The 24,005-nt window shown below is 41.8% G+C and overlaps 1 protein-coding gene across 6 annotated transcripts in view; it reads right to left on the bottom strand.

The window, feature by feature from the left end:
* atp8a1 (ATPase phospholipid transporting 8A1) overlaps positions 1 to 24,005 on the bottom strand; it is a 120,527-nt gene that overhangs the window by 31,302 nt on the left and 65,220 nt on the right. For all 6 annotated transcript variants that reach the window (XM_060884631.1, XM_060884632.1, XM_060884633.1 and 3 more), the window contains 8 exons: positions 22,419 to 22,501; positions 21,269 to 21,318; positions 21,003 to 21,072; positions 19,897 to 19,981; positions 19,344 to 19,483; positions 15,300 to 15,438; positions 9,730 to 9,794; positions 113 to 285 (listed from right to left, as the gene is read on the bottom strand). In XM_060884631.1, the coding sequence (XP_060740614.1) occupies positions 113 to 285; positions 9,730 to 9,794; positions 15,300 to 15,438; positions 19,344 to 19,483; positions 19,897 to 19,981; positions 21,003 to 21,072; positions 21,269 to 21,318; positions 22,419 to 22,501 (805 nt within the window). The remainder of the gene's footprint in view (positions 1 to 112; positions 286 to 9,729; positions 9,795 to 15,299; positions 15,439 to 19,343; positions 19,484 to 19,896; positions 19,982 to 21,002; positions 21,073 to 21,268; positions 21,319 to 22,418; positions 22,502 to 24,005) is intronic.

Genomic DNA, 24,005 nt, shown 5'->3' with positions numbered 1-24,005 from the left:
TTAGGACTGAAGTTGGTTTGAGGGTGAATCCGCAGGCACTGTAGCCTGATCCTAACATGGACACACACACACAGAGAGAGAGAGAGATAGAGAGAGAGAGAGAGAGACAGACCTGCAGCATATGACCGCTTTGCAGGACAGCGCCAGGTCCAGGAAGTACTGCCGCACTCCGAAGGTGAGCGCGTACTTGAGTGTCTTTCCATCGATGATCAGTGCAAAGTCGTTTTCCTTATGCAGAGCGTCTCCCAGCATGCTGCAGTGGTGGCTCAGAGTCTCCCTCGTCCCCTGTGCACAAAAAACAATCTCACTGCCTTACTGACCTTCACAGTGTAACCACAATTCCACAGAAGAGGACAATGTTATTGTGAGTATAATATTACTATTAGAATTACAATACTTTAGTGTCATAAGGTTCCATCAGGCCAAGGATTTTACTTTCCGGCTGGCAAAATTCTAACCTGTAATAACCCACAATTACAGCACAACAAGATATTTCCCTTTAAAGTGGGCAGAATTATTGCATAATATTATAAAGTTTATTTCTGAACAGCGACTCGGCACAGACAGACAGACAGACAGAAAGACAGACAGACAGACACAGCATTCTCAACAAGTTTCATTATTCTAAACAATGAACTACATAAGATCTTACATAAGATTCTAGGACGAGACAAAACGATCTGCTTACAGAATGAACACTGAAGCGAGTTAATCCATCCAGACGCACGCTCTTACGTTTGTTATATACACATACAATAATCTCATTACGAGGAACTTTTCCTTTATTCGAGATATCTGCACTTGCTACTGTATGAAATGTGAAGTCAGTCAAAAGCAAGCTGAAAATCTGAAGCTGTGCCTAAACCTTCGAACACTGAACTACGCAGTCGAGTCTTTCCAAAGTCACCTATTACAGCCAGGGGTTAGCTGTGTGTTCAGTTTAATAACGTTTATGTTATCAGATGTTAACTGCATCGATGTTATCAAACAGACATCTACAACATAAAGCTATACAGCCTACGGCATTGATGTATGTTGTGTATTTACTCTGGATGATGATTGGCTAGCTCTCAAAACAGGTTTTTTTTTTTTGTTTCGATTGTTTTTAAATATTCCCCCGAAAATAAAATGCATTAACAACACTGCAGATAAAGAATAAAGTATCCCTACGATATGAAGTTGCCATGACAACAAAATAGACTTCATGTTCGAACTGGAATGAATTTCCTGGTTACATAATTGTGTGTTTTTTGGGGGTTTTTTTTAAACACAATATACCCAACAGTACCGCTCTATTACTAGTACAGTGTTCTAATATTTCGACATCTCCATCAGTCATTTGTGTTTGAATGGAGGAAGAAGTTTGCAGATGCACATTGATTTCCATCAGTAAAAACAGCCCTATCTTTCCTAGCCTGCTCATACCTGCCAGGACATGTTACTAATACCAGTTTTTCACCCACAACCACAACAAAGGCGCAGAACCCCACCCTCCTGAGAGAGAGAGAGAGAGAGAGAGAGAGAGAGAGAGAGAGAGAGAGAGAGAGAGAGAGAGAGAGAGAGAGAGAGAGCGAGCAGGGCCAGTCGTGTCTGTATTGAGCTCCGATAAATTCTTTTGAGACGCTACTCCGAGACAAAGCACAAATAAACTTCAGAGAGATAATTTTACAAGCTTTTCCCTGGCCATGCTAGAGTAATCATCCTCACTGCAGAACATGAAGGACTTCTCGTGTAACCTAACAATGTCATCTTCGCATGAGGCTGAATTCGGTTTATTATTAATGTAATTACGCTCAAAGTGAGGCTGATGAGAAGCGAGGATAAACACACATATGGCACGCTTCAGCTGACAGAAAGCAGCGCTGAACCCTGGAGTGATGGTTCGTTTGGAAGAATCCGGCTCTCAAAAGGGCTCTCGCATGAATTACGACAGCCAGGGAATTTACCCCGAGCCCTCATAGAGCTCTAAGCGCTCTCTCTCTCCTTCTTTCTTCTGTGTCATTAATCCATTCCCTCTCTCTCTTTGTGGCTATGTGTGGGTTCACAGCACTAAACAGAGCAACGGTCTGAGTAGAAAGCTTGTTTTTCCAAGAATGGCCGCCCCCAGATGAACGCGCTCAAATCAGGAGCCAGGAATAATTCTGTGCACTGTTTCCGCCTGGAAGATTTTAATCAGAGCTGACTGCTCTGAACACCCCCACCCCCTTCTCCTCCTCCACCTCTCCAAAAAAAAAACAGCATCCTTACTATGACCCCACCAATAAGGGTTAAGGGTTTGAATATCAGAAAAGGTTTTTAACAGGGAATATGCCTTGAAGAAGAAAGGTGTTATTGTAAGGGTTTGGGTAGCCAGGAGGATAGTGCTGTTTGGTTTAGGAACAGAAATGCACTTCACTTAATTCCCCTAAAGAGTCACATGATTCCTGTTTCCTTTACGCTGGAAGGATGGGCTACTCTAAAAACATGGCCCATCATGGGAACCGATAAGAAACCAACACAGAGATCTGATAGAATGGTTCATATGTGACTGAGAATAGCAGAGAAATATCGGAAAGGGGGGGGAGAGAGAGAGAGAGAGAGAGAGAGAGAGAGAGAGAGAGAGAGAGAGAGAGAGAGAGACAGAGAGAGAGAGAGAGAGAGAGACAGAGAGAGAGAGAGAGAGAGACAGAGAGAGAGAGCGAGAGAGAGAGACAGAGAGAGAGAGAGAGAGAGACAGAGAGAGAGACAGAGAGAGACAGAGAGAGAGACAGAGAGAGACAGAGAGAGAGAGAGAGACAGAGAGAGAGAGAGAGACAGAGAGAGAGAGTGTGAGAGAGTGAGAGACAGAGACAGAGAGAGAGAGTGTGAGAGAGTGTGAGAGAGAGAGTGTGAGAGAGAGAGAGAGTGAGAGAGAGAGTGTGAGAGAGAGACAGAGAGACAGAGAGAGACAGAGAGAGAGAGAGACAGAGAGAGAGAGAGACAGAGAGAGAGACAGAGAGAGAGAGAGAGACAGAGAGAGACAGAGAGAGAGAGAGACAGAGAGAGAGAGAGAGAGAGAGAGAGAGAGAGAGAGAGAGAGAGAGAGAGAGAGAGAGAGAGACAGAGACAGACAGAGAGAGACAGAGAGAGAGAGAGAGAGAGACAGAGACAGAGAGAGAGAGTGTGAGAGAGAGAGAGACAGAGAGAGAGAGAGAGAGAGAGAGTGTGAGAGAGAGACAGAGAGAGAGAGAGAGACAGAGGGAGAGAGAGAGAGAGAGACAGAGAGACAGAGAGAGAGAGAGTGTGAGAGAGAGAGACAGAGAGAGAGACAGAGAGAGAGACAGAGACAGAGACAGAGACAGAGAGAGACAGAGAGAGAGAGAGTGTGAGAGAGAGAGAGAGACAGAGAGAGAGAGAGAGACAGAGAGAGACAGAGAGAGAGAGAGTGTGAGAGAGACAGAGAGAGAGAGAGAGAGAGAGAGAGAGACAGAGAGAGAGAGAGAGAGAGAGAGAGAGAGAGACAGAGAGAGAGAGAGAGAGAGAGAGGGAGAGAGAGAGAGAGAGACAGAGAGACAGAGAGAGAGAGAGAGTGTGAGAGAGAGAGAGAGAGAGACAGAGAGAGAGACAGAGAGAGACAGAGACAGAGAGAGACAGAGAGAGACAGAGAGAGAGAGAGTGTGAGAGAGAGAGAGAGTGTGAGAGAGAGAGAGAGACAGAGAGAGAGAGAGTGTGAGAGAGACAGAGAGAGAGAGAGAGAGAGAGAGAGAGAGAGTGAGAGAGAGAGAGAGAGAGAGAGAGAGAGAGAGAGAGAGAGAGAGAGAGAGAGAGAGAGTGTGAGAGAGACAGAGAGAGACAGAGAGAGAGAGAGAGAGAGAGAGTGTGAGAGAGACAGAGAGAGAGACAGAGAGAGAGAGAGAGAGAGAGAGAGAGAGAGAGAGAGAGAGAGAGAGAGAGAGAGAGAGAGATTAATCATTTTAAAGATTCCTGTCACTTCCCACCACATCTAGCAGTACTGTATGTTTGACATTCATACTGAATGATGAAAATGTGTGTAACAGAGCTGTCAGAACTGATCTCTCTCTTCAGATTATTTATAATTAATAACATCACAGTGGGGAAAGAGATTCAAACTTAAATGTTCTTTGGATCATGTTCTATGTTTAGTGCCAGTTTGTCATCGAGCATCTTTGTGACTTGTGTAAAAAAAAATACCCACCCCTGTGTTGGGAAAACTTTAAAAAAGGATAGTTGAAGATTTTTACCTAGAACCCATGTAAAAAACAACAAGAAGACTTTTGACTGCTGCAACTACAGTAAAAAGCTGTCACACTAAAGTTTAGAGATTGTGTGCTGGATTTGTCACAGCTATTCGTGACCATGAGTAAGGCATGGAAGGTGTGGCATACTCTCTCTCATCTGTCAATCACAGTGACTATCCAATCGTATGTTGTTATGAGCTCGTGTGTATGGAAGAGCGCAGAGGTCGCTGTCCTCAGTGTGTTACGCTGCATGTGCAGTAGTTGCAAAAGACGCAGATGTTTCATGTGTAACAGTAGTTAAATATTAGTGACAAGTAACAATAACGTGCAGAATTGAAAGTAACACAGACGGTAAGTGATTTAGGATTAAATCTCACTCTGAGTGATATAAACAAGTGTGCACGTGGTATTAAGACAGCCGATCACTTCTAATATCAGTTTTGCTCTGAAGACGCATCGAATGCTGATCTATTACTGTATCAACGGAACAGAACAGACAGGTCTCCAAACCGTATTAAGTAACATCACACTTCTGATCAAACTGCCTTTGAAGCTTTATAAGATTTTAGCTTTTAAGGACTAAAAAGCTTCACAAGAATCAAGAAAAACAAGCTACAATCTATTTGCCTTTGAAAACTACACCACATCATATCCGAAAGCATTCAAACCGAATCAAAGCGCACGGCTAGTGCAGTATACAGGTACAGATGCCAGGATGTTGACATTAAAACATGAAAACGGAAATTTTAGAATAAACCACGTTTACAAATTTGATGGAACAACCAAAAGGAATCTGTTCATCAAAGATCAAGCTTGCAAGCGTTAAAGCTGTTCTGAATTACAAGGCGTCTACTACACAAAGCCAGGTTAAAGAAATTCCACACCTAATCTTCTGGTGTCATGCAGATAAAGGACCCGAATCTTGTCCCGCTGGGTTCGTAACGGGGTTCGACGGTCACGTGCGCAGGAGTAATGTGCATGTTAACGTGTACCAAAAGCACTGACATGAGGAACTGCATCCTGACGGTTATATTATCTAGCTGGGCTCATGTGAGCGTCACCAATAACACCCTTCCATCTAACAGCTTCAGCAGACATCGCTGCTCTCGTCTGCTCACAAAGCGACTCGGTATAGGGCTGGAGGGAGTGCGTGTGTTGAGGAGCAGATGCCTTAAGGCAGGGAGATTGCACCTCGGGGACCCACCAAACCTCTGCTGGCATAACAAGCGCTGAAACTCAAGCTCAAAGGAAATATTTGCAGAGAGGAGCTTCGAATTTCACACAGAGAGAGAGAGAAGATTGAGTCAGTGACTTGTGCAGCTGTGAGGACGTCTCTACAAAAGCGTGGCCATCCCTGCTGAGAGCCATAAAACACTGTGTCTGTGTGAGTGTGTGTATGTGTGTGAGAGAGACAGAGAGAGAGAGAGAGAGAGAGATTTAAAAAAAAGAGATGTCACACTACATCCACGTACCTCATCAGCATCAGTACAAATGCTGAGACAAAGTATAAAGATCATTATGAGATAAGTGCAGTGATGAAGGCTGATAAACAATCTGATTAAACAGTGTTTCCATTAGGAGTGCACTCTAAATAAGTTTCAGCACGTGTGTGTGTGTGTGTGTGTGTGTGTGTGTGATCCCAATACTACACCCTAATGCTGCCTGCCGCCTCATCAGCCCTCTGTGTTTGTGTGCCTGAGTGAACTGTGACTGCAGCTGAAGTGTGTTTGGATTAGTGTATGGAAGGCATCCGTTATGCTACAGAGTTCCAGTCGTGGGTCTCTCCGGAGTCACGGTGAAAAGGTGTTTCACAGGATGTGGCTACTTGAGTCAGACAGCTGGCCTCGAGTGCTTGAAGCATGGCGTTATACACAGAGACGACGGTGTGAGCTGTTCGCCTGGACTTAGGCAGTAAAGCTGAAAGGACCTAATGTGACACAAGAAGCTCACACAATACACACACTTCCTGCTTCTTCCTTTCTGCTAGCCCAGGTTCAGCAGGTCAGCGTGACAGAAGTGTCGAGTGTCCGGGTTGACCGATGAAGCCAGTGATGTCGATAGAGTCTCCTTTCCAGCACAATACACTGCTTATGAGTTCCTCTGTACCATTCCAGCTTCTCTGCTCCTCCAGAGTGAACACCCTTGATTATTATTATTGATTCATTTCCTTTTGAGCACAGTAAAAGCACATTAAAAAAAAAATGTTTTGTCTGTGACACAGCTGGTTGGAAGTGAACAAAAGCAGTGTGTTTTCTGCGGGTCTGAAATATGCGATGAAGCTCACTCTCCAAAACCACACGGTTTTACGCCACTTCAGAGTTCTCTCAAAAAACCTACAAAATAAATAACTAAAAATCACAACTTTCCATCTCAGGAGTCAATTCTGCACAGAATCAGCACTTGTGGATCACTAAAGTCCAATACCACAATGATCAGCCTGAGGCTTCGTCAAAACCGTCAGCCGCCTTACAATATTGTGGCTATACAGTAAGCCTCTGTATTCATGTCATTCCAGGAGGAATCACAATAACACACCGACAGACAGACGAGCATCTTTCAGCTTGCTTTAGAGATCAGAGAATGATAGATGAGTAACTGACGCCTAACCGATGTAAACGGGATGTAATGTAATTAGCCATGAGACGTCACTCTGTATAAAGCACTTCTCGTGGCCGCTGGAAGCAGAACTAGTTCCACAGCAACAGAATGAAATCTGTGTATTTCCGTTAATACGATTTTGGGATAAATCCATTTCATTTCCGGGGTGTAAAACGACCAAAAGTAGAAAAGTACAAAAGGTGAATATTTAATGTGAGGCACTGTATTTAATTCACTAAACAAAAAGTAATCTGGAGGAGAAAACAAATCTGTCACATGACCGAGAAAGCAGCTAAAAGAGCATGAGAACAGACTGAAAACTGTTTTGTTTCTTTCTCTGTGTCACTAAGGCTGCATTATGCTACGTTAAATTATTACACAGATAATGATAGCACCTTCTATTCAACATTTAATAGACACTAGGCAGGTTAACGTGGTCCAGATGTTGTATTCTAGACCGTATTTCTAAAAGGCGGTTTGTTCCAGTGCTGTGTTAAAGCCGGTGTGGATGTTGCCAGGCTGAGGGTCATTTGTTAAGTTACTCAGGTACGTTTCCTGTCAGGACGCCGTTATGGCGTTAGGGTGAGAGGAGAGAAGACTTTAAGTAGTTACACAGGATTCAATAAATGTAAAAGATATTTCGAAAATCGCATTTCTACTCAACATTAATTAATTAATAACTAGAAGAAAATAGTTGCTATTTATTTCCATATCTGAGGGTATCGTTTCACTTCAAACCGTAACATAAAAATGATTTCATTATTTACAAAAATTCTTTTCAATTCATCTGAAAAAGTGAAAAATGTGAAGAGAGACTGAGATCTTGTCATACAGCTGCAAAAAGAGCAGCGACTACCCAGAATACCTCAAATACATCTTTTATAATTACTATTTTATTTCCTTATAAACACAACTGTATATATTTTTCCTGTCCCTTCCTACAGTACGTCACTGACGCTCTGTTCTTTTTCAGACTCACCGAATCAAGTCTGTCTGCCGCTGGCTGCTTTAAACACGTAAATCTTTTCTACATCAGACTGTCGATCACGCGTCACACTGAGACGCGTATTATAGTGTCTCATCATTTCTGTCCAAGCAAAGTGCACAATATTAAGAGAAATTAAAAAGAATTAAAAATATAAGGCTGGTAATTTTACACTTCAGGATGTAACTCTTCCACTCTACTCATTATTGTCCTTTAACAGAACACCCTGTTGGTGGTTTATTCCTCGATCAATGCAACAGGCCGAACAATACGCGAGAACCCTAATGAGGCTTCAAATTAGTGATTTATTAAAGGAGGTTTATTTCGAAGGTAAGATTCGAACATCCGCTTGTACGTGTTCTCTACTATGTTTGCTGAAATATTTCAACCCGTTACTCCGAACATCTGCCCGTCCACCTCAAGCTCATTGCCTAGAAGCTTTTCTGCTCACTGCGGTTATAAAGAGTGATTGTGTTACTAACCTAACCCTGGCAGCTCAGAACAGTCTTACTGCTCTCCATCAAGACATTTCCACCTCAGATGTGTCGCTCACACAATGGTTTTTTTTTTGTCTTTGTTTTTCACACCATACACTGTAAACTCTGCTGATTTTCATACATGATGCTCTGTAGTTTGTGAAAGACTCAAACTGCGACATGGATTTTGGTGCCAGATTCAAATTCCAGAGATCTCACGCTTTCTCTAACCTCCTTTTTTTAATTATTTTTTTTTTTTTAAATGTGCTGTGTTTTTAAAAGCAGTGTTAGACGCAAGAATGTTGTGTTGCTGATGTACGCAACGTGGTGTGATGAGAGCTTTCGGGTCCCCAGTGACGGCTCACCCCCAAAAATCCTGCGTGTTTGTGGCGAGAAAGTATGAAGTCTCAAACACCGCACAAAGACTTTCCACTGCTCTCTCCTCTTTTTCTCTTCCTCACTCCATCCATCAGGGTAAACGACTGTTTGACAGACGGAGAGCCGTTTGTCATCACTCAGGTCCGGCCCACACTCTACACGTCTAGGGGTGTGTTTGTAAGTGAGTGTGTGTGTGTGTGTGTGTGTGTGTGTGTGTGTGTGAGAGATTCTTGCCTCCACTTTGACGGCAAGAACTTAACATGCACAGACAACAGACAAGGCCCTCCCTGTAGGGCAGCCTGACCTTTGTGCATGTGTGTGTGCGCATGTGTGTGTGTGGATGTGTGTGAGAGAGTGTGAGCATGTGCATGTGTTTAATGTTTCTTCTCAAAAGCAGCAGCAGGCTCTTTACTGTGATGGGCAGCAGACAACATTTTTGCTGAATGATCTACATGTGTGAGAGCATGTGTGGATGTGAACTTGCGCCTTCTGAGCCGCCAATACAGTTCTATCCATCTATCCATCCATCCATCTGTCCGTCCCTACCCTACCGTGCCGTGCCATTATCAGCATTCTCCATTTTCCCTTTGCTCTCTCTTTACACGTCTCGCTCTCTGCAGATGCTTATAAAACTCCACCTGAGGCCTTGTTACAAGCAGTAAAACCAGAGGATCCTGTAGACATGAACTACAAGAGCCGAGAGAGAGAGAGCGAGAGAGAGAGAGAGAGAGAGAGAGCGAGAGAGAGAGAGAGAGAGAGAGCGAGAGAGAGCGAGAGAGAGAGAGAGAGAGAGAGCGAGAGAGAGAGCGAGAGAGATAGAAGGAAAGGGAGAAGCAGCACAGCAGCAGCAGACATGCAAAGAGAGAGACAGATGAGGAACTTCAGGCCAAAAGCCCATATGGGACATTAAATTATTCTGAAGCTATATGGAACTTGTGTGGCTCAGAACCGGGTCACAAAGGTCCGAACCCCAGCCGGTTGTCAATTGCTTCCATCTTTTCATGCACTGAACTGTAACAGACTGTGAGTCCCACTGCAGCTCGCACTATAAACAGCACACGTTACTCAGCCTTACATCCAGAGTCTCCTCATTAATCACCAGCAGGCCCATGTTCTTGGTGAGGAGCTTGCAGGAGTGTCCTATAAAAGAGAGAGAAAACACATGTCAAACACTCGAGACCTTCAACAATACTGCGAGCTTAAGGTCAGTTACATAACAAGTAGTGCAGAAGAAACTCGAAGAGCTCAAACAACAGACACTGTGACAACACACAATTAAAGCAACAAAAACACAAACAAATAAACAAACAAATAAATAAAAAATAATTAAATTAAAAAAAGAAAAAAAAATGTTGACAATTTTATGTAGACAAAAGAAATTACTAAATAGATTTTGTAAAAAAAAAAAAATTTTGGAGCTTTTTTAAATGAAATAAATAAATAAAAATAATTAAAAATTAAAACAAAGAAAAAAAATCCTTTATGTAGACAAAAAAAAAGTTTATTTATTTTTTTTTTTTTTTTTGGAGTTTTTTTTAATTGAAACTTCAATCTTCTCATTGGGATTACATTATGACACACAGTTAAACCCCTGCTAGAGAGAATCAGCGCTTGATTCATCTATACCTAAACAGAGCAATGCAGCAGCACTTTAGTCTTTCCATCTCTTTCACCTCCTCATCTTTACACGCTGCTCAGACCGTTCTCACTAATAGCACCATCAACACCATGGTGCTCTTCATCCCCTACCTCGCTATATAATGCTGCTGAGTCTAATAGACGTAACTTGTCTGAGCCTGACGTTTGCCATCTTCTCTATTCGAGTTCTCATTAACACAATCAACACTACTTAAAAAATTAATAAATAAAAAAAATTGTAATAAATAATAATAAAAAAATAGAAATACTCTTTTATTTCTAATAGCTAACAGCCAAATCGGACGGCTGTCCCTTTTGTTTGAGCTCAGCAAAATATTTCTAACTACTACTAACTGATACTGTAGGTTTCATACATCACATTTTCATATAAATCCTTGATTCCAGTTACTTACTAAATACTAAATTGTTTTGCATTAAAACACAAAATGGCCATTAAAAGGTAGGTGAATCAACCGAACATAATGTGTTAAGACTAAAATAAACAATACGGTTGTATACTTGTCTAATGTGCTAAACGAAGCTAAGAGACTTATTACACTGACGAGGCTCGATGTCAGAAACGCTAACACTGACACTAAATGCTAATCGTTACAGGTGATCAGTTTGGATTCAGATGTACAGTATAATGTGTAAATAAATACAGATCAGATGTAAACATGGTCACTGCTATGAGACACAGCAGACTGAGCGTGTGCTTTAACACAACCTGCCCTGAGCAGCTATCAGGATTTGGGGGAAGAGTTTTTACAAGCAGGAATTTGTGTCTGTGTGTGAATATACGACATGATGGCTCTGTTGAGGCAGAGGAGAATCCCCGAGGAGGGATGGAGCTCAGGAGTGTGTGTGTGTGTGTGTGTTGGGGTACAATAGAGCCTCCCTCAGGGACTGTTACAGTAAAACACAAGGAGACGCATGCAAGGTGGAGATTAGATTACGCAGAAATAGTGTGGCTTGCTTTTTCATACAGGTCAAGTCTTTAAACTGGTCTAAGGTTTACGCAGACCAGAAGCCTTTCATTTCTTAATGTCTGTCATTTCCACTCCTGGCGACTGGCCTTGTTAGAGCTAAGCTGTTAAACTCAGTACAGTTTAGCACTACTCAGTGTGTCGACCCTCCTTTCCCCCTTTTGTCTCCCGTTCTCTCGCATGTATATTGGGGATAAATGATGCTCGCCTCACAGCAAAGCAAACTGGGAATTGCAGTGATACTGGTGTAACACAGAATAGTCCTTGTCTGAGCAGAGGAAGAGGGAACGTAATTATGGTTACACACCATGGTTGCATTAGCAGCCTCTAAGTTGTGGAGTTTCAGGGCAGTGGAGGGCATGGAGAGCTATTTGGCTTGGCTCGTGGCTGTTTGTTTGCACTTTTACGTCTAAGAGGGCTAGAGTAGTGCACAGGCCAAGAGCAACAGGCCATCCAAGGCAGAGGGCAGCCTCACTCACTCACTCAGACCAGCATGTTGCTTTCTCCAAAACTCTCCCATTAATCCTACAGGCAAGGAGTACACGAACACCCCCGACTCGACTCGGACAGAGAATCAGTCAAACTCACTGAGCACAGCGATTCACACTGAGCCAGAAATCCGACTCAACTACACAGCAGATGCAAAACACCTAGAGGCCACTCACTTGCTTATTTTGGCTTTGACTGGATCTATCGCCCCACACACACACACCACTTACTTTCCTACTAGTTCTGTTTGCTGGTGTTCAATCAGCACTGAACAGAGACCTCGACTCTTTCCTACTTTTTCCCTGTTTTCCTGTATTTTATTATACGTGCAAATAGGAAAAGGATAACCAGTTTCTCTACTGGTCTTTTTCTCTCCCAGTTCTCTTGGGATTTATTAAGACAGAAATTTAAATTTGCATCCATTAAATCAGTGGTTGTGACTTTTTTCAGATGGCAGAACCCAAGATATTCTCACTCACTCTCACTCACTCATCTTCTACCGCTTATCTGAACTACCTCGGGTCACAGGGAGCCTGTGCCTATCTCAGGCGTCATCGGGCATCAAGGCAGGATACACCCTGGACGGAGTGCCAACCCATCACACACTCTCATTCATTCACACAATCACACACTACAGACAATTTTCCAGAGATGCCAATCAACCAGTACCCGGAGGAAACCCCCAAGGCACGGGGAAAACACGCAAACTCCACACACACAAGGCGGAGGCGGGAATCGAACCCCCAACCCTGGTGGTGTGAGGCAATGCAAGATATTGATATATTCAAATATATCTGAAAAGTAATCTCTCAGTTCAGAGCTGGAAAGAAATTCAGATTATTAGTTACTCAGTAATGAATCATTGCACTCTGTACATTATGATACTGCAATACTGCTACTAATAATGCAATAGTGGTACTGCAGAAACCAGGAAAATGCAAAACGCTTGTTCTGGCTTCAGATTTCTGAGATTATAGATACATTTTTTTGTGTGTGTTGTGAGTCACTGGGAAGAGATGCACTTTATGGTCAAAGGTTCGCAGACACCTGAACATCTCACCTACAGTACATGTATATGTGGTGCTTCCCTGAACTTGGAAGCACACACCGAAAACCCCACTGAACCCCCTTTAGGATGAACTGGAACACTGACTGAGCCCCAGACAACCTCACTTACCATCACTACCTGATGTCACTAACATGTAACTAACCTTGTGGCTTAATGACCAAATATCAACAGCCATGCTCCAAACTCTAGTGGAAAGCCTTCCCAAAAGACTGAAGCACATTATAACAGCTAAGCCGAGAGGACTACATCTGAAACCTTTAGCATGTACTGTATGAAGATGTGTATATATACATATAACATGTACTGTATGAAGATGTGTATATATACACACATATAACATGTACTGTATGAAGATGTGTATATATACACACACATAACACGTACTGTATGAAGATGTGTATATATACACACATATAACATGTACTGTATGAAGATGTGTATATATACACACAACATGTACTGTATGAAGATGTGTATATATACACACATATAACATGTACTGTATGAAGATGTGTATATATACACACATATAACATGTACTGTATGAAGATGTGTATATATACACACATATAACATGTACTGTATGAAGATGTGTATATATACACACACATATAACATGTACTGTATGAAGATGTGTATATATATACACATATAACATGTACTGTATGAAGATGTGTATATATATACACATATAACATGTACTGTATGAAGATGTGTATATATATACACATATAACATGTACTGTATGAAGATGTGTATATATACACACATATAACGTACTGTATGAAGATGTGTATATATACACACATATAACATGTACTGTATGAAGATGTGTATATATATACACATATAACATGTACTGTATGAAGATGTGTATATATATACACATATAACATGTACTGTATGAAGATGTGTATATATACACACATATAACATGTACTGTATGAAGATGTGTATATATACACATATAACATGTACTGTATGAAGATGTGTATATACACACACATATAACATGTACTGTATGAAGATGTGTATATATACACACACAACATGTACTGTATGAAGATGTGTATATATACACACACATATAACATGTACTGTATGAAGATGTGTATATATACATATATAACATGTACTGTATGAAGATGTGTATATATACACATATAACATGTACTGTATGAAGATGTGTATATATACACACATAACATATACTGTATGAAGATGTGTATATATACACACATATAACATGTACTGTATGAAGATGTGTATATATACACACACATATAACATGTACTGTATGAAGATGTGTATATATACACACATATAACATGTACTGTATGAAGATGTGTATATATACACACACATATAACATGTACTGTATGAAGATGTGTATATATACACACATATAACATGTACTGTATGAAGATGTGTATATATACACACACATATAACATGTACTGTATGAAGATGTGTATATATACACACATATAACATGTACTGTATGAAGATGTGTATATACACACACATATAACATGTACTGTATGAAGATGTGTATATATACACACATATAACATGTACTGTATGAAGATGTGTATATATACACACATAACATGTACTGTATGAAGATGTGTATATATACACACACATATAACATGTACTGTATGAAGATGTGTATATATACACATAACATATAACATGTACTGTATGAAGATTATCATTTTATTTTATAACATTATACTGCATGACGATCATTTTATTTGGGGACAAAAAGCCAGCAGTCCATTTGTCTAAACAATGTGCTGGACTGAAATGTTGGGAAATGGATCTCAGAGAGATTTACAGCATTGGCAGACACCTCCATCCACCCATCCAACGTTTGGTGGACCTAGGATTCAAACCCATAACCTTCTGGTTGGTATTCCACCACCTTAACCACTAGGCTACCACATCCCTAACTGTGTGTATCTGCACATGTTGGGTATTTCCACATTTCCACAGAGTCATTTACAGCTAGAAAGTTTCTGCTCAGTAACTTCAGGTGGGTGTTTTTTTACCCTGTGGCTGTAAGAGAGCGAGCTCTGCAGAGCACTGTGTCGCTTCCAGAGAACCGTGCTCTGCAGCTGCTCAGCACAAAAGTCTGATTGAGGGCAGAGCTGCGAGGTGGCCATAGAGCACACACTCGGTTTGGCTCTGCTCCTGGCCTGCTAGCTGTTTGAAGCCCAAACTCACAACAGATCGCAGTGTAGGCTAATCATGCGATCCACATCTGAGAGGAAGGTCTGAGCCGCAGAGGCTGAAGGGAAGGAGAGAGGAGGGGTCACGTGTGTTACATCAGCACTTGTTGCTTTCACACAGGAAATCAGATACAACGCTGCATCCCTGAGCATGAAGGAGAGACAGGAAGAGAGAGAGACCTTACTTACATTTGGACCTGTCTACAACTCCAACTACGCTGGAACTCACCTATATTGATGGCAGTCTCCTGCTTGTCTCCGGTGAGGATCCAGATCTTAATGTCAGCCTTCATCAGGGTCTCGATAGTCTCAGGGACGCGGTCCTGCAGCTTGTCCTCAATCGCAGTGGCCCCGAGCAGCTGGAGGTTCTACAAAGATCAGAGGAATTACAGATCAGTACTAACTCCATTTCACCTCACGACACCAACGTCTGTGTTTGGGTCTGCGTGTGTTGGGTTGGTCCTGGTGTAGTCAGAATCCTAGATCTTTGCTTTGTCCTGTTCAATTCCTAGCACCAGGCTTTGAATTAGAATAAATCATTGGCCTGTTTAAATCAGATGATTTAATAAACGTCTGAATAAAACCAGACGTTTCTAATCCCAGTTAGTTGTTTAAAGAACGGTTAGAAACCAAAACCTTTATATAAAAAAATACATGTTTCAAGATTAAAGACAAAAAAATACATATAAAAAGGCTTCCTATAGTATATATATGTTATATATGAGTATGTATACATTGCACAAGAATAAAGGGTCAAGTTTTTATGGAAAACAAAAGTAGGAAAATGCCTCTCACATGGCAACGACTTGTCACTTGACAAGTCCATTAAACAGGAGAAATCTGTAGATATGTGAGCTTTTTAAAGAGAAACCAGATTTAGATGGACATTGGGACAAAGTGGCAGCTACCTCTGTTAAACAGAAAAAAAAAAAAAAAAAAAAAAAAAAAAAAAAGGGGTTATAATTAAAATCAGTCAAATCCAACTAAAAATGACATAATTGCATCCAGAATTATGCTGCAAACCCGCAGGTTTGTTCATTCTGTGCGGCGGAGTAAATGACTTCCTTTTGGTTGCAGTAAAATTTGGCTTGAATGGTGCTGCTGCGTTACCACATATCCACTCTGTCTCACGTGCTGTAATGTAGACTTCGGTGCCAGCAATATGAACTACAACATGCCAAACGGAGAAAAATGACTGAGGTAATTCACATTGAATCTAAATAAACGTACAGTAATAAAAAGAACCTAAATTAAACCTAAACATTTAGAAATACACAATGCACTTTTTTAAGGTAACAACAACCGGGTTCTGAAATTTGAATCTGATCCAAACTCAACAAAAATCACTTAAGGAATGGTGTCCGAATAGCCGTGTCTCATCGTGTTCAGAGAGCGACCTCAAACTCTGAAACTCTCCCTTTCGTTTCATAATGTTTTTATGAAACTCCATCCCTGACTCTCAGTATTTAACACCAGACTTTAACATTCAGCACAACCGCTCCGTTCCCAGTCATAGCATCACTTAAGGCTTTCCCGTAAAGCGAGGTGCAGTGGGTGTGTGGAGAGGATCGCTTTCTCAGCCTGAAGCAGCAGGAGTGTTTTCCTCTGGTCAGCTGACCCAGCGTACACTGAGCTGAGTGAGGATGTGGGATCTGGGAGAGAGACAGGAGCAGCGAGTGCTTAGGAGAATCACAGTCATGCTCTGACCGCAGACGCCTGGCTGCTTGCATGTGTGTATGAGACAGACAGAGAGAGAGTGGAAGGGTGTGTGACTGTGTGAAGTGTTTTTCTCAGGAAGCCCCTGGCCTTTTGACCGACCACAGTTTTTTCAAAGCCGTCAGAGTTACGACTGAACCCTGAAGAGCAGATGGAGCTGTGGAAGGGAGGAACACGGAGCTTAAACCGTTAGTGAAAGGAAATGTTTTGTACTGTGAAAAAAGCTAGGTCAGGGTTTCAAAGCAGAACCTCTTATAGTGCAAAAGCTGCGACTCTGTTCTTATAACAATCAAGATATGGATTTTACTCCAGTAGACATGCTGACTCGTCAGGGTGACTCTCCACTGACTCTAACGTATGACATATACACCTCATCCGTGTAATGTGTGTGTGCCTGAGAGAGAGAGAGCGAGCAAGAGAGAAAGTGAGATTGAGAGAGACTCTTACTGCCCCCTGCTGACCAGTCTCTGTAACAGTGGTCAATCCTAACGTTTTTAATTGCATTCATTGCACTTCCTCTGTGAGAAATCGATAAGACTTTTGCTACATGAGACAAATGTTCATTTAAATCACAGCTATATCACGTCACCTGACAGTTCAACAGATACACAGCAAACTGTGATCGTGGACTGAATTAACGTCCGTCAGAGCAGCTTAGAGTGTTAGTCACTACAGCCTACAGTCCTTAGATTCAGTGCCAAATCACTTGTGGTCAGAGATTTCCACTTTCTGTATAACCCTCATGTGCGACAGTCCATGTTACCAACAATATGCCAGGCTCTTCATGAAACAACATTTCAAACAGAAACTATTTATCTGTCACGATGGTAGAAAGCTGGTGATGGTGAGAATGGAGGCACCTTGACCATCGATGCTGGTTGGCATTGATCATATCATGTCACTGACCTGTGTGGGTTGAAAGATAAAGGTGGTGCAGATACCAAGGTGGTTCAAGGCATGTAAATGTGTTGCAGGGAAAAATAAATAAATAAATAAATAAATAAAATACTTTGACAATGATTTAGACTCATGGTATCTTAAATATGTAACCCTATTGAACCAGCGTTCTCTCTCACTCACTCATCTTCTACCGCTTATCCGAACTACCTCGGGTCACGGGGAGCCTGTGCCTATCTCAGGCGTCATCGGGCATCAAGGCAGGATACACCCTGGACAGAGTGCCAACCCATCACAGGGCACACACACACTCTCATTCACTCACACACTACAGACAATTTTCCAGAGATGCCAATCAACCTACCATGCATGTCTTTGGACCGGGGGAGGAAACCGGAGTACCCGGAGGAAACCCCCGAGGCACGGGGAGAACATGCAAACTCCACACACACAAGGCGGAGGCGGGAATCAAACCCCCAAGCCACCGTGCCCCCTGAACCAGAGTTAATGTATCCAATGATAGAGACTTAAGCACTTTTGTACGTCACTCTGGATAAGGGAGTCTGCAAAATGCTGTAACTGTTGCAAGGAATCGCTTCAAATAGAGTGAGGTGCATTAGTGAGGAAGGAGAGTGAGAGTGTGGGTGTGTGTGTATGTGCTTGTGTACATGCAGGGCTCTGTGTGTGTGTGTGTATGTATGTGTGTGTGTATGTGCTTGTGTACATGCAGGGCTTTGTGTGTGTGTACTGTGTGTGTGTATGTATGTGTGTGTATGTGCTTGTGTACATGCAGGGCTCTGTGTGTGTGTGTGTGTACTGTATGTTTGTGTGTATGTTTGTGTGTGCTTGTGTACATGCAGGGCTCTGTGTGTGTGTGTATGTATGTATGTATGTATGTATGTATGTATGTGTGTGTGTGTATGTATGTATGCATGTGTGTGTGTGTGTGTGTGTATGTGCTTGTGTACATGCAGGGCTCTGTGTGTGTGCAGGGCTTTGTGTGTGTACTGTGTGTATGTATGTGTGTGTATGTGCTTGTGTACATGCAGGGCTCTGTGTGTGTGTGTGTATGTATGTGTGTGTGTGTGTGCTTGTGTACATGCAGGGCTTTGTGTGTGTACTGTGTGTATGTATGTGTGTGTATGTGCTTGTGTACATGCAGGGCTCTGTGTGTGTGTGTGTATGTATGTGTGTGTGTATGTGCTTGTGTACATGCAGGGCTTTGTGTGTGTACTGTGTGTGTGTGTGTGTATGTGTGTGTGTATGTGCTTGTGTACATGCAGGGCTCTGTGTGTGTGTGTGTGTGTGTACTGTATGTTTGTGTGTGTATGTTTGTGTGTGCTTGTGTACATGCAGGGCTCTGTGTGTGTGTATATGTATGTATGTATGTATGTGTGTGTGTGTATATGTATGTATGTGTGTGTGTGTGTGTGTGTGTGTGTGTGTGTGTATGTGCTTGTGTACATGCAGGGCTCTGTGTGTGTGTATGTATGTATGTATGTATGTATGCATGTATGTATGTGTGTGTATGTATGTGCTTGTGTACATGCAGGGCTTTGTGTGTGTACTGTGTGTATGTATGTGTGTGTATGTGCTTGTGTACATGCAGGGCTCTGTGTGTGTGTGTGTGTGTGTGTGTGTGTGTGTGTACAGTTCTGACCATCTCAATGAGCTCGTAGCTTTCCTCCATTTTTAGTGCTCTGTTCTGTAGAGAGGTGCAGGCGCGGTGATGGACTTCCTGCCACTGCTGGTACAATGACTCGGATATGTCGGTCACGGCAAAACACAGCGTACGCAAACCTAGAGAAACAAAAAGTTCACTAGTATGCAGAGCAAGTGGTGCAGAGCAACAACCTCAGCTGTACTTGTTAAAGCATCAGTCACTCAGTGAGTCACTAGTGTGGATTAGTCCTCAAGTTATAAATGTTTTTATGTGGCTGAGAGTAAAATAATGAAAAAAGAAAAAACAGCTGGTTTTTCTATGACTCAGGGATTTACTCACTATATTGTCAATATTTAAATGACAAATCTTGCTAGTGAATCTCTGTGGACGATAATACAGTGCAATATCTGAATCAGCCACCAGGGGGCAGGAGAGACAAAGGATGACAAACATTTAGACTGCTGCAAACATGCCTCAGTAAAATGGAAGATTTGTGTTCCATAATGTGTGCTGAATGCCTGTGTGTGTGTGTGTGTGTGTGTGTTCTCACCCTCTGTAGCAAACTGCTCGAGATGTTTCAGTGTAATATCCTTATACCTGGAGTTATCTGCCAAACGGTCGTAGATGACTGTGTCCTGTGAAAGAGAGATGATCGGTCAGATGTGGAAGAACATCAACACTGCAATCTTTTCCACACTATGGATTCGATCCTGCATTAAACATTCGGGCTTTCAGTTCATATTTAACATCCGTTTATGATTCTTCTGTAATGGGTTTTCACTCCATAATCCAGAGTCTATGGAGTCTATATTTCTAGCACATGAATAAAAGCTTAAATGATCAGGATCTACCCAATAAGGTCATAATTATGGTATAGCCTGGGTTAGGGATAAATATATATGTTATAGCAGGAAAGTCTGGCTTGTAAGCTATAAAATCCTTACATTAAGCCTACACTTGCAGATCTTTCTGGGAGAAAATAGAATTTTTTTCTTCTTTACTTTCGATAAAAAAAGCAACACGAGTGAGCCGTCCATCACTAATCAGATATGTTTTAAGCAGCCTAAGGAAGAAATGCCAATTTGGATGTTTATGTATCAGTGAAAGCTGAAACAAATGATTCTTCTGAGCAGTGAAGAAGCATCTGCAACTGCCGAGTCAAAACAGTTGGAAATGACTTTCTTTAACACGTCGATGCGGCATTTCGGTGTTTCCTGAGTATTTCAGACCGCACTTGTTTTTCGGCACCAAAGACACCTGGTATTCTGCAGTGGTGCTGGAACAATGTCTGAGTTTCAGGTTCATTCCAAACTAAACCTGAAGAGAAATACCTGGTAAGATCTGGTATGTTGTCCGACCCTACAGTAGCAGTACATCAATAATAAATCAACACTTAACCCCAGAATAAATCCACTCTCTCTCAGATTTACTAGCATTGTACAAGCAAACAGAAAATGCTTCCTGCTGATGGTGTTTGAAAAGCAGGAAGCTGTAATGCATTAGCAAAATGTCCTGCAAACACAAACAGATCTGCTATTGTGTGTGAGCTCGAATCATCCTAACAGACGATGCTCAATAAAGCGTTTGAGGCTGCCGTTGCCGTGGCCTCCGATGTTTGGCAGCACTCTGTTACTATGGTGATAGACAGACACTCACGGCTCCTTTACAGTATAGCCGGATCTTTCCAGATGGAGTGCGCATGATGACCGACATCCTTTTTCTGGCACTGCGGAAGAAAAATAATCATCATGGTTATCATAATCATCATCGTCGTCGTCGTCATCATGCCGAACAGATCTTTAAAATCTTATTCTGAATGTAAAAAAAGTGCAATATGTCAATTTATGAACAAAGTGAGTGATATAAATGAATCTGTCAGATGTGGTGGACTTAAATAATAAAAAGAATAGAACACAACGCACCTTGTGAACTCCAACACGTGCAGTAGTTCATATTTCTCTTCTTGACCAAGCTGAAAGGAAGAGAGGGAGGAAGTGAGTGAGTGAGTAAGTGAGAGTGAGTGAGTGAGTAAGAGTGTGTGTGAGTGTGTGAGAGAGTGTGTATGACAGTGAGTGTGTGTGATCTACTGGTTTCATTGATTAAAAAAAAAAAACATGTACATGTTGAAAAAAAGCTTACTGGTTGCCTGAATATCAGCTCAAATAAAGTTCCTGATCAGTGAATTCATTATTAAGCTGAAACTAGGTCATATTCTCCCTGCGCATGTGTGCAGGGCAGAAAAATTAAATCATAAACCTTTTATATTTGTGAATACTTTTTTTTTTTTTTTTTTAAACATTTTATGCACCATAAGAGCAGACACCTAATTTTGTTGTACCCTGTGCAATGACCAAGAATCTGTCTGTCTGTCTGTCTAATATCTTTAAGAATCAAAATAGCTCAATTGCTCTAAGCATAATCTGTGCTGTGTTAAAAAGGATCACTGGTAAATACAGAGATGACTCTGGAGGTTCTGGTGTAGTGTAGCTTTAATGTGTCGTCTCACAAGCAGGACACGACACACGGCGCGTCTCTGCCCTGTTAATTCAATTGAGCTCAATCAGCACAAACTGGACACATGCATGCTACAAACACGCTGCACCGATTATCTGTCCCAGACTGCAACATGCTGTTACTATAGCAACGCTACCCAAATTAGAACGAATCGGTTACCGTTCGTATAAATCTAACATTCACTATAGAAAATCAATCCCCACCTACTGATGTGAGAAGCTAACAGCACTGTGCTGTAACAGATTAGACATCACACAGATTATTAGAATAAACACATTCTCACAAGCAGCAACCTTCTTTAGTCTCACTGGTGGCATTATAACGAGAGAGAGAGAGAGAGAGAGAGAGAGAGAGAGAGAGAGAGAGAGAGAGAGAGAAAAGGGCTTGGGTGCATTATTATAACGGTTCCTTTAGTCTGACACAGTAGCTTTAATCAAGTGTGTGTGACACACAGAAAGTGCAGTAACATCAACAGTGACAAACAGATAAAGCTGTTGATTTAGCGATCGTATCATACTGTATCACATCACTGACACACACACACTCACACACACTCACCGCCTCGATGATGACACTGTCCGGCGTCCTGGCTGAGAAAACAAAGCCGAGGTTGCGTGCTGCACGGACCAGGGCTCCTTCATCTGTTGTGTGGAAAGACGGTTGATCAGGACAGCATTAATGAGCATCATGGTGCTTCACATGAACAGTGTTTAAAGATGAAACCTTTTGTCATTGGCACTGTGAAATTATTTTACTCGCATATCCTAGCTTGTTAGCAAGCTGGGGTTAGAGTGCGGGACTAGACATGCCATGAGAAAAGTAAGGGCTTTGTCTCAAGGGCCCAACAGTGACAGCTTGGCTGATCTGGGGCTAATCGGTGAAGCAGAGCCGTAACTGCTGAGCCTCTGTGGAACACTGGTCTGTTTACCACCAGTATGTTCACAACATACGAGTGAGGTCTCCTCCTGCTTCCGAGTCATAACTACAGCATGATTCTGCAAATTAAGCCAAATAACAAGGTGGCAGCATTCTTCTGTAGATATGAGCTGCTAAACCCACCACAAATCTGTAGTCCTATAGCTGTAGTAAACTCTGGATGTACTGCACCATCATTGTACAGCAGCTATTTAGATCATTAACTAATGAAATATACAGTGATCAGAAGAGTAAATTTTCAGCCCAATCCCTATTTGTCCCCTGACCAAAGTGTTTTTCTTTAATTATATGTGGTGTGTCAACAAAGCAAACAAAAAAACAACCTGATCTTAACCCTGCATACGTTTAAAAAACCCAGCAATATTTTGGTTCTAGAGCACTGATTTACACTTCATCTTTTTCTTGCTGAGAAAAAAAAGCCGGTTGCTAAACGTATGCTATGATAATGTGCTTCACCTAGTCAGGAAATGTTTGTCAGAAATATCCAAAAGGCTTGCAATTGCATTTAATCCCCCTGAAGGATCTTCACGTTTGGGCAGGAAACAAAATACCGAACGCGAAGCCAAGACGACAGAGGAGTTGATTTAAAAAACAAGGTGAACGTTATACAATAAAAGTCCATATTTGAATCCCAGATTGAATCAATGGCCAAACTTACAGTCCACAAACATCCTTGCAACTACATGAAGAACCTGGAACAGATCAGCTAGGAAGAACGAATGGAAATCGGTGACGCGGTGTGCAAAGTGCTAATCTGAAGAGGATGAATACTTCAATACAAGCAGCATTTTTTAGATTTCTTTTCTTTTTCTGACTTTGATTTTTATGTTAAGAGCAAAAAAGAAAAAAAAAAAACCTGCCCAGAACAAGGTGTACTGTATAAGTGTTGTTTATAATCCAGAAGAATCTGAAGCCTTTTAAGGGGTTGAATAGTTTTACAAGGCAGCGGATTTCATTCACACTCACGCCCAGATGTATCAAAGCCTCTCCAAAACATAAATGGGTCTGATAAAGACTAGAATTATCCATTAGGATTGAAAAGTCACTCCGCAGACAAGACTATATTAAATGTGCTGAAGCTGCTTTTCACTCTGCGTGTCAGGAGAATAATACAGCTCATAATGTGAGTCTCGCTCTCTCCTGAAGCCGAGGACTTCCGAGAAAACGGCAGAGAAATCTATCACGATTCAGCTCCAATTCTATAAGACC

The sequence above is a fragment of the Tachysurus vachellii genome, chromosome 13, assembly GCF_030014155.1.
Source record: "Tachysurus vachellii isolate PV-2020 chromosome 13, HZAU_Pvac_v1, whole genome shotgun sequence".
In the NCBI taxonomy this organism is placed as follows: Eukaryota; Metazoa; Chordata; class Actinopteri; order Siluriformes; family Bagridae; genus Tachysurus; species Tachysurus vachellii.
The sequence above is the reverse complement of the archived record's forward strand: the minus strand, read 5'-3'. Positions and strand labels throughout refer to the sequence as shown.